We start from the raw sequence: 12030 nt of genomic DNA on the forward strand, positions 1-12030 counted from the left end.
CTCTCTATCCTGCACTGATAGAGAGAAGGGAAGTACTTCACCTCAATACGCAATGGCTAGTCCGCATCAATTTATTGCCCATTTTGGGCAGAGACGCATCAGAATCTGCAACACAGATTCTGTGCGGCATTGATGCGGACAGTAGCGGAAGAATTCCGCCACGTCTGGGCATGCCCTAATGGATACGGTGCCTGGCATGTCTAAGAAGACTTCAGGACATGTCTCCTGACACCTCTCTGATCTACAATAGGAGTAATGACTTAATGGCTTTTGTAGCATTTTATTTACTAGAAACATAAGTACATCCTCAGTTTTGTCATGCAAAGTGATTAGTTGAGAGTAAAATGATAAAATAACAACTTCAGATAGCACGGGGTAGCCTGAGGGGGGGGGGGGGCAGACAGGGCATGTGCCTTAGGTGCCAGAAGGGCACCAAGAATCCACTCTGGATTGGTCAGGATACACGGCTACAGCAGTAAATTGAGTCTTTGCACGGGGAAAGGAAAGCCCAGTTACAACTCTGCGGATAGCATTCATTAAACATGAACCACTACTATCCAATTGTGGACCTGGATGACCTGCTTCACTGTAACATCTATTCTTCTATATAGTAATGATAATAAACTGCCAAGTCTTAGCTTAGTTTAAATGACTGTCAGCCCTCTGGCATGTCAGGCTCCTGCAGTTTCTGCACCATGTCCCTTAACATGCGGTTACAGAGAGCTGCATATGGATTAAGTTGAACCAACTGCTGCCTGGCAAAGTCACTTCCTAGCTGTGCTGCTCTCTGAAAGTCTTCTCTAGCTGCTTCGTCACTGCCTTTTAGTCGTGATATTAGCCCTCTTTGGACCAGAGCCTGAAGTCCTGCAACACCCATTCCTTTACTCAATTCCACTGCATGGTTCAGATCTTGCAGCGCCCCTAGTGGAAAAAAAGGAAAATAAAACACTCAATTTAGTGTATTTTGTAATTGTGTAAGTATCATGCTGTTAAACTATGTTATTCAAATTTTTAAAATCCAGTGCAATTAAAATCTTTGGTTCATGTTATATAATATATTAATATAATAAAATACTGATTTAGAACCTAGATTTTAGTTATCTATTTCCCTGATTCCTGCATGTGGGACAGTTATATAACTCCCCTTGTTTCCTTATCCCTTAGTTGTAAATCAGAAAATTTAAATTTACACAGAGTAATTAGCAACTTTAAAGGGATTATCCTGGTTCTGGATTTTCTTTTGCAATGGCTGCAAATGAGATAAATTAAGAAAAGACGCAGTACTTACCTATACTTTTCCCAGGTGATCCAATGCTGATGCTCCAGCAGCACATTTTTTACATGCACGTAGCATGTGACCAGCACATTTTTTACATGCACGTAGCATGTGACCGCTGCAGCCTATCAGAGGGCACAGTGGGGCTCAGAGCTGCCAAATTGCATTTATGGCATAATACCAGAAATACAACACCTGACCGCTGGATCTCCAGGGGAAAAGATAGGTAAGTACTGTCTCTTTTCTTAATTTGTCTCATTTGCATCCATTGCAGAAAAAAATTCAGAACACGGATAACCCCTTTAAATTGGATAACATTTCAGTATACAATATGTGAAAGTGATTAAAATATGTTTAATTTATTCCATTTTATTAAGTATGGCTATGTGACACCATCTTGGATGGAGTTTCCATCTTGTTTCTATTTGAATGAATAAGAAGTCATGTCGCTTTAAGACATGGATGAGACAAGTATATTAATGTTGATTTTGTTCCTTAACTAGCTATGTGTCTCTCTGAATTTTTTTTATCTAGAGTTTGAAATGGACAGATGTGTGTTTGACCTGGGGGGGGGTTGCAATTGTATAGAAAGACTATTCACAGCGAAGAATGGGAGCGAGATAAGAATTTGATACTTTTAGTGGGATAGAACAAGGCAAAGGATAACATTGTATTCTGGCCTGGGAATGTGGATAGCAGGTGCAGAGATGTAAAGTTAGCCTGACGTATGCATCTAATGAGAAATTATAATGTATTTGAAATGTATTGTATGTCTGTGATTGGCCCAATATGAAATATTGTCATTCTCACAGCAGTGTCTGTGTCTCTGTATTTCTCTCCGATATATATATTGATATAATCTATGATTTGGACTGGATAAATTAACTGGGGGTATCGGTTGACATACCCATTACAAATTTCAGTCTAATATATTTTTTGGCCATGATTGCGTCAACACAAAATATCTTTAAAACCTGTATACACACATGAGGTTTTCTTAAAGAGGATGACATAACCAATGATGGGGGCCTGACTGTTAAGACATTCACAGATCCCAAGAAAGAGGGTGCTGTAAAAGTTATTCCTTAAAAATGCAGTAAGGTCAGACTACACGGGGTCCCTGGTGTTCCTCTTGGTTGTAGCTTACATAGGGGCTCCAGATCCTCTATTTTACACTACATTTGGCATGCATTGTACAATAGTGAATGTAAGTTTTAACCTGTCACATCACCCTCTAGTCGCAGAGCCTGAGCACGGTTGTTGTATGCAGATGGACGATCCGGAAGAAGTGCGATGGCCTCACTAAATTTCTGTACAGCGGTCTTCACATCTCCAGATTCTGCTGCTATCATACCACTCAGCTCTAGTTTTTGAGCCTTTTCCAGAAGATCAGCTGGGAATCTGTTGTCTATAGTAAAAATTGTAAAGATGAGTTCTTTACAGAGTATTCCTCCTGATGTAACAGTTTCCCTACCAACAAAACTTTCTCTCTCTTAGTAGTAGAATAAATTCTCACATTTTGTTGCTACTGTGAATTTTTTTTGTCCTTCTGTTCAGGATCCTCCGTACCCTAATGGATCTCACTACATCAGACAGGGCTGGTTGGCAAAACCCTCACACTCGTGACTGCACTTAAAGTATACCTATACTTTCAAAAAACATTTGACATATCATTGTGACATGTCAGAACTTTTTATCAGTGGGGGTCCGAGCACTGAGTGTTTTGCCGCTTTGTTTCTGCTCTGCTCAGCTTTAATAGAAAGCCGAGTGAGTGGTGTACTGGCTCAAGAGAAAGTCTATGAGTCCGTATACTGCTTGCTCGGCTTTCTGAGGAAAGTCAAACCGAGCAGAAAGGAAGTGGCAGAGCAATCTGCTTCTTGTGTGCTCCCAATGCTCATATACACCACTCGAGTACATCACTCCCTCGTCTTTCTATTAAACCAAACTTATTTTTAGCACTGCTGCATTAGACCATGTTCACACATTCAGGATTCTGTCAGAATTTAGGCACTTAATTTCCCCTACTGGGATAATGGATGGCTCTCCACAGCTTCTCATGGAAATAACATCGAATCGTTGGAGGTTTCTGAAGCTAATCCTGCAGCTATTAGTTAATTGTCAGGCCGATTTTGATCTAAATAGAGAGTGTCAAGATAAGAGAACCCCTTTGACACGTTTTACTTCTAAGTATCCCTTTATATTCCTCTTGCTCTGTTTTAGCTTGCTTGCTCTGTTTTGGCTTGCTAAATCAAGTGATTTGTATATCAAGTGGAGTTACTTAACCGGATTGACTTGCTGTATTCTTGTGTGGGATACTGGGTTGGATACTGTGGGTGATATATGAATTGAGTGCTTGCTAATAGAAGTTTGCAAAACTGACAATTTAAAACCCCTTTTTCCTACTTAGCTTCTGCCCTGCTGTGCAGCTGACTAGGGGAGGGGTTAACTGCTCTCAGGTGGTATAAATTAGCCCTCAGGCCTCTGTTGAGCTTGCTTGGTTTTGGCTTGATAAATCAAGTGGTTTGTATATCAAGTGGAGTTACTAAACCAGAGTTAAAAAGAGGAGTTAAAGCCCCTGTAAGTACTATTATTTTCTTTTACTTTAGCAATTGTTCACTGTTTTCTTGTAGCTGGAATTGCAAGCTGGCATAGCAAGATTGGAGGTTTTCTTCAGTGCACAGTTTGCCATATGTAAGCACGACTGGAGCAGGAGTTCCAGGGTGAATACCTCTGTGGCAGATGTGAGCATGTTGTTCACCTGGAAGCTCGCATTAGAGATCTGGTGGAGCAAAACACAACACTGAGGGCGAAAGACAATCTTGAGCGGAGCATGCTGCTCACTGAGCAAGCAGTTAGTGGGGTAGAACTGGAGGGTGAAGACATGGGTCAGCAGGATCAGGCAAGTAGCTGGGTTAATGCAGTTAGGGGCAGTAGAAAGGGGTCCAAGAAAAGGAAGGCCAATCCTGTTTCTGATATTCCAAGCAAAATTGCCAAGTTGGGTGATGATGCGAGGGTGTCGGTCTCAGAAATGGCAGCCCTAGTGGATACTGATCTCCCTAACAGCCGGGAAAACAGCCCAGCTAGTAGTAGGTGGGATGGTAATGCAGGTAAGGCAGGACAATTGGTAGTTGTAGGGGATTCTGTAATCAGGAAGACGGATAGAATAATTTGTCCCCAAGACCGCCTCAACCGAATGGTTTGCCAGTGTTTGGCATATGGTGGAACGGGTGGATAAATTACTGGGAGGGGCTGGTGATGATCCAGCTGTCGTGGTCCATGTAGGTACCAACGACAGAATCCATCAATACCTATACCAGACTGTGAAGACTACTAGTATATCCAGAAAATGAAACACACATAGCACAAGTCATGTACCATGACAATATAAAATAAACTTTATTAAAATATACATAACACATTGGCCATCAAAATATAAAAACAATATAGCACACTGTTAAAAAGGAGAGTATGGAGGAGCTGCGTGAATAATCCAATATATATGCTACCATACTAAAAACATCCTATGATGTGGTAACAAATGCAGATATCTATAGAAAAGATAATCATATAGATCAAGTATTTGGACAACAGAAGCACATAAATATATTTAGCACCTGACATAAGAGCACACAATTGTGCATACATGTAAGAGTGTACAGCTAAAGCTCCAAGTTGCACCCAAAACAAAGACCATGCTTTATAAATAAAGGATATTGCACAAACCCATGGACTGCATGATAGGAAGCACGCAGGAACACTCCACACTGACCGCCCCCAACGCACGTTTCGCCGTCAGCTTTCTCAAGGGGTACTGACATGGGTCAGCAGGATCAGGCAAGTAGCTGGGTTAATGCAGTTAGGGGCAGTAGAAAGGGGTCCAAGAAAAGGAAGGCCAATCCTGTTTCTGATATTCCAAGCAAAATTGCCAAGTTGGGTGATGATGCGAGGGTGTCGGTCTCAGAAATGGCAGCCCTAGTGGATACTGATCTCCCTAACAGCCGGGAAAACAGCCCAGCTAGTAGTAGGTGGGATGGTAATGCAGGTAAGGCAAGACAATTGGTAGTTGTAGGGGATTCTGTAATCAGGAAGACGGATAGAATAATTCGTCCCCAAGACCGCCTCAACCGAATGGTTTGCCAGTGTTTGGCATATGGTGGAATGGGTGGATAAATTACTGGGAGGGGATGGTGATGATCCAGCTGTCGTGGTCCATGTGGGTACCAACAATAGAATACATGGTAGGTTGAGGAGCCTTAAGAATAATTTTAAAGAACTAGGCTACAAGCTGAAAGGAAGGACCTCCAAGGTTGTATTCTCAGGAATACTGCCTGTGCAATGCGCATCACAAGAAAGACAGCGGGAGCTCAGGGAGTTAAATGCATGGCTTAAGTCTTGGTGTAGAGGAGAAGGCTTTGGGTTCCTAGAGCACTGGGCTGACTTTTCATTGGGGTACAAACTGTATTCTGCAGATAATTTGTAGGTATGTTCACAAATACCAGAAGTCTAGCAAGCAAAATGGGGGAGCTGGAGGCCTTGGTACTGGAGGAAAATATAGATATAGTTGGTGTTACTGAAACGTGGCTAGACTCTTCACATGACTGGGCTGTAAATCTACAGGGTTTTACACTGTTTCGGAAAGACAGGACAAATAGGAAAGGCAGCGGTGTATGTCTGTATGTGAGAAGTGATATGAAGGCGAGTGTGAAATAGACAATAGTAGGTGAAGTTTGTGAGGAGGTTGAAACGTTGTGGGTGGAACTAGAAAGGGAGGTAAACACGGAAAAAATTACTTTTGGTGTAATCTATAGACCCCCCAATATAACTGAAGAGATAGAAGGTCAAATATATAAACAAATGGAGCAGGCTGCACAGAGAGGTACTGTAGTGATAATGGGAGATTTTAATTACCGGGATATTAACCCCTTCCCGCCGCAGCCATTTTTCAGATTTTCATTTTCGTTTTTTCCTCCCCACCTTCCAAAAGCCACAACTTTTTTTATTTTTCTGTCGATATAGTCCTATGAGGGCTTGATTTTTGCGGAATGAGTTGTAGTTTTTTGTAACACCATTTATTGTGCCATATAATGTAATAGCAAACGAGAAGAAAATATTTGTGAGGTAGAAAATGGAAAAAAACAGCTATTCCTCCATTGTTTTCTTCGCTTCGTTTTTACGGAATTCACTGTGCAATTAAAACAACATGTTAACTTTATTCTGTGGGTCAGTACGATTACGGCGATACCAAATATATATAGTTTTTTTTCTATATTTTACTACTTTTACAAGTAAAAACCTAAGTGTAAAAAATAAAATTTATTTTCTGTCGCCAAATACTGAGAGCCATAACTTTTTTATTTTTCCGTCGATTAAGTGGTGTGAGGGCTTATTTTTTTCGGGATAAGCTAAATAAAATTTATTCCTCTAGGTAACAAGTACAAACGACTATAATTAAACCCCACATGGCTTACACCTTCTATAAAAAGGTCAATACAGGACAATAAAAGGGCATTTAAAAAATACAAATCTGAGGGTACAGCTGTAGCATTTTTAAATTATAAAGAGTTTAATAAAATCTGTAAAAATGCAATAAAATCAGCAAAAATAAACAAAAGGAAAAGCAGGTGGACAAAGATAGCAAAACAAATCCCCAAAAATTTCTTCAAGTATAAAAATGCAAAAGAGCCAAGGTCTGAACATGTAGGACCCCTAGATAGGGGTAATAGGGAGTTGGTAACAGGGGATAAAGAGAAGGCAGAGTTACTAAATTAATTATTTAGCTCTGTATATACAACAGAAGAAAGAGCAGCTGATGTAGCCGGTGCCAGTGCTGTTAAAATATCAGTTGATATACTGAATAGGATGAATGTAGATATGGTCCAAGCTAAATGAAATAAAAGAAATGTACACAAGTCCCCAGGACCAGATGGGTTACACCCTAGAGTTTTTAAAGAGCTTAGTTCAGTTATTTCTGTCACCCTCTTCATAATATTTATAGATTCTCCAGTGACTGGTATAGTGCCAAGGGACTGGTGCAGGGCAAATGTGGGGCCTATTTTCAAAAAGGGTCTTCCCTGGGTAATTATAGACCAGTAAGCTTAACATCCATCGTGGGGAAAATGTTTGAGGGGCTATTGAGGGACCATATACAGGATTATGTGACAAAAAATAGTATTAGAAGTGTCAGCAAGCACAGTTTTACTAAGGACAGAAGTTGTCAAGCTAACCTGATTTGTTTTTATGAAGAAGTGAGCAGAAGCCTAGACAGAAGGGGCTGTGGATATAGTGTTTTTGGACTTTGCAAAGGCATTGGACACCGTCCCTCATAGACATGTAATTGGTAAATTAAGGACTATAGGTTTAGATAGTATAGTTTGTAAATGGATTGAGAACTGGCTCAAGGACCATACCCAGAGTGTTTGTGGTCAATGATTCCTACTCTGAATGGTCCCCGGTTATTAGTGGTGTACCCCAGGGTTCCATGCTGGGACCACTATTATTCAACTTATTTATTAATGATATAGAGGATGAGATTAATAGCACTATTTCTATTTTTGCAGATGACACCAAGCTATGTAGTAATGTTCAGTCTATGGAAGATTTCCGTGAATTTCAAGTGGATTTAAACAAACTAAGTGTTTGGGCGTCCACTTGGTAAATTAAGTTTAATGTAGATAAATGTAAAGTTAGGCATCTGGGTACCAACAACCTGCATGCATCATATGTCCTAGGGGGAGCTACACTGGGGGTGTGACTTGTTGAGAAGGATCTGGGTGTACTTGTAAATCATAAACTAATTAACAGCATGCAATGTCAATCAGTTGCTTAAAAAGACAGCAAGATATTGTTGTGTATTAAAAGAGGCATGGACTCGCAGGACATGGATATAATATTACCACTTTACAAAGCATTAGTGAGGCCTCATATAGAATATGCAGTCCAGTTCTGGGCTCCAGTTCAAAGAAAGGATGCCGTGGAGTTGGAAAAAATACAAAGAAGAGCAACGAAGCTAATAAGGGGCATGGATAATCTAAGTTATGAGGAAAGATTAAAAGAATTAAACCTATTTAGCCTTGAAAAAAGACGACTAAGGGGGGTCATGAGTAACTTATATAAATATATTAATGGCACAAACAAACGATATGGTGAAATCCTGTTCTATGTAAAACCCCCTCAAAAAACAAGGGGGCACTCCCTCCGTCTGGAGAAAAAAAGGTTAAATCTGCAGAGAGAACTGTGAATCTATGGAATAGCCTACCGCAGGAGCTGGTCACAGTAGCTACAGTAGATGGCTTTATAAAAGGCTTAGATAATTTCCTAGAACAAAAAAATATTAGCTCATATGTATAGAAATGTTTACCTTCCCTTTTCCCATCCCTTGGTTGAACTTGATGGACATGTGTCTTTTTTCAACCGTACTAACTATGTAACTATGTATTGTTTATCAGGATGCTTAGATGTGATGGAATGTAACCTCTGAATAAGTCTATAGGGAGGGGGTGTTAGACTTGCTCAGTGAGGGTCTTGCCCAGGGCCAGACCGTCCATGAGGCGAGATGAGGTTCTCGCCTCAGACGGCCTGCTGCCTCTCTGAGGGGCGGGGTCGCAACTGAAAACAGCCATCGCCACCCCTTCCTGCACTAATTGTACCTGCGCCTATATGACGCAGATACAATTACATACATAAGCGCTGAATGGCTGGGCACGTTCTTTGCCCGACCATTCACGCCTTACAACGACGCTGATTGGCAGGGCAGAATGACTTGCCCCGCCAACCAGCGCCTTTCGACGACACTAGCGCTTCCGTTGGTGAAAGGCGCTGATTGGCAGAGCAAGTCATTCTGCCCTGCCAATCAGTGCCTTTCAACGATGCTACAAGATAATGCCACTCACACTTTTAAGTGAAAAAACAAACTTTACATACTCTCTTTTGAGCAGGTCTGCTTGGGCTGAACACGTAAGCGGCGCGATGACGTCGTTGAAAGGCGCTGTTTGGCAGGACAGAATGACTTGCACCGGCACTATCTACAGGGGGTGCTATATGTGGGGCACTATCTACAGGGGGGCTATATGTGGGACACTATCTACAGGGGGGCTATATTTCTGGAACTATATATCGGGGTGATATATGTGGGGCACATTCTACAAGGGGTGCTATATGTTGGCCACTATCTACAGGCGGGGTTATATTTAGAGCGCTATCTACATGGGGGGCTATATGTAGAGCGCTATCTACATGGGGGCTATATATAGAATGCTATCTGCAGGGGAGCTAAATTTAGAGTGCTATCTACAGGGGGCTATATGTGGGGCACTATCTACGGGGGGCCAGTGGCGTAACTACCACAGTAGCAGCCGTAGCGGCTTGAGGGCGCCCGTGCCACCAGCCAACATGCCCCCCATATGCCCGGATGGCGCAGCTAGCAGCCATTATGGCTGCTACAGCGGTAGTGCCGCTACTACGGGGCCCGTGCCGCCGAGCCCTCTCATGCCCGTAGGCGTTGCTAGCACCGGAGGGGGCCCTGGTGCTAGTGACAGCCAAATACATGCATTAGCGCTGAATGGCCGGGCTTGTTCCACTATCTACAGGGGTGGTCTATATGTGGTGCACTATCTACGGGGGTCTATATGTGGGGATGTGGGCCACTATATACAGGGGCGTCTCTATATGGTGATGTGGGCCACTATATACAGGGGGGTCTATATGTGGGCCACTATATACAGGGGTGGTCTATATGTGGGCCACTATATACAGGGGGGTCTATATGTGGGGATGTGGGCCACTATCTACAGGGGGGTCTATATGTGGAGATGTGGGCCACTATATACAGGGACTTTCTATAGGGGTGGACTATATGTGGAGCACTATATACAGGGGTGGGTTACCTGTGGGGCACTAGCTACAGGGTGGCTATATGTAGGGCACTGTCTACAGGGGTGGGCTATATGTGGGACACTATATACAGGGGGAGCTATATGTGAGACACTATCTACAGAGGTGGGCTTTACGTGGAGCTATATGTAGGGCAGCACGGTGGCTCAGTGGTTAGCACTATTGCCTTGCAGCTCTGAAGTCCATATGTGGGGACTATCTACAGAGGGCTGTATGTAGGGCACTATCTACAGAGGCTCTATGGGGGTCATTATCTACAGGGGACTATGGGGGCACTATCTACAGGGGGCACGGTGTGTGTGTGTGTGACAATGTATGGTACTATTATAATCAGGGACACAGTATTTGACGCTATTATAGTTAGAGGTGCAGTGTATGGCACTTTATTATATTTAGATGTGTTGAGAATTTTAACTTCGTTTATAGGTGCAGAAATGTTTTAAAAGTGAGAAGCTGAAGACATCTGAGCGGAAAACTGCAGAAATGGGTCATGGCCGATAGAAATCCATCATAGAGGTATGGACCTGAGGGAGAAGAAAATATCTAGAATCTGAGACATCACCGGTGAGTCACTTAATGTAAATGTTTATTCTGCCTCGAATCAGTAATGTAGTCACTGTATGATCTGCAGCGAGATGATGGGTGGTATGATTTACAACTCCCAGCACATCCTTACAATTTTTTGGGTCATGCTGGGAGCTGCAGTTTTACGCCGTACAAACTTATACGGCAGGGGTTTCACTAAATTGAGCTGTATTTGTGATGGTGTTGTATTTATGTGCTGAGCTTTGTTCTGGTGCTGTATATATGTACTGAGCTTTGTGCTGGTGCTGTATTTATGTACTGAGCTTGGTTCTCGGGCTGTATATATGTACTAAGTTTGGTTCTGGTGTTGGATAAATGTATGAACTTGGTTCTAGAGCTGTATATATGTACTGAGCTTGGTTCTGGAGCTGTATATATGTACTAAGTTTGGTTTTGGTGTTATATATGTACTGAGCTTGTTCTGGTGCTGAATATATGTATGAGCTCTGTTCTGGTGCTGTATGTATGTACTGAGCTTGGGTCTGGTGTTGTATGTATGTACTGAGCTTGGTCCTGGGGCTGTATATATGTACTGAGGTTAGTTCTGGTACTGTGTACTGTATATGTATTGAGCTTGGTTCTGAAGCCATATATGTCAGAGCTTGGTTCTGATGCTGTAATTATGTAGGATATATTTATAACAAAATTGCAGGGCAGATAGAATTGTTTTCAATTCATTGTATATTTAATGGGAACCGGTGAGGTAGTTTTAACCACTTATATGGCCACCATGCGGTAATACATGACTTGACAATATTTCGAAACTTTCCCCTGTATGTTTTTTTCAGATGCAGCTAGATCTATCAAATCAACTTTTAAAACGGTGCACACCACATGCTAATTAGTCATTAAGGGCTCTTGGGGCAGTGCCGCTATCCTGAAGAGTCACATAGTCTTGCCTTCAAACCCACCTTTATATGCTTGATTGACACCCCCTGGCTGCTATACATCACTACCAGTCTCCTCCAACATTCTTGGATGCGCCATTGTCTTGTACTACTTGGTGTACTCTGCCCGGCTGCACCACGCATGCCAGCACAAGGCAACGGCGCATCTGCATGTGTTAGAGGAGGCTGCTTGTGATGTAGAACAGCCAGGGGGATGTCAATCAATATCTGGGTGGCGCTATTTACATTTTCACCTCAGGCAACAGAAAAGCTTGAAACGGCCCTGATCTTGCCCAATCACCACTGTTGCTTCCTCAACATTTGTGCAGAGCTTGCTTTGGTGATTTACATTAATAAAAGTGTATTATTTTTAGCATGTACTATAATGTAATG

General features: G+C 42.3%; 1 protein-coding gene across 2 annotated transcripts in view; it reads right to left on the bottom strand.

Annotated features, from left to right (window-relative positions):
• Window positions 1-264: 264 nt before the first annotated feature.
• The window catches only part of TTC36 (tetratricopeptide repeat domain 36), a 34716-nt gene continuing 22950 nt past the window's right edge, over window positions 265-12030 (bottom strand). Inside the window, exons 2-3 of one of the 2 annotated variants that reach the window (XM_075838882.1) lie at window positions 2508-2684; window positions 265-921 (exon numbers count right to left, since the gene is read on the bottom strand). In XM_075838882.1, coding sequence (XP_075694997.1) covers window positions 656-921; window positions 2508-2684 — 443 coding nt within the window. In that variant the 3' untranslated portion in view covers window positions 265-655. Of the gene's footprint in view, window positions 922-2495; window positions 2685-12030 lie in introns of both variants that reach the window. The other variant, XM_075838881.1, reaches the window with a different exon arrangement.

Source organism: Rhinoderma darwinii, chromosome 10, assembly GCF_050947455.1.
Source record: "Rhinoderma darwinii isolate aRhiDar2 chromosome 10, aRhiDar2.hap1, whole genome shotgun sequence".
Taxonomy (NCBI): domain Eukaryota; kingdom Metazoa; phylum Chordata; class Amphibia; order Anura; family Rhinodermatidae; genus Rhinoderma; species Rhinoderma darwinii.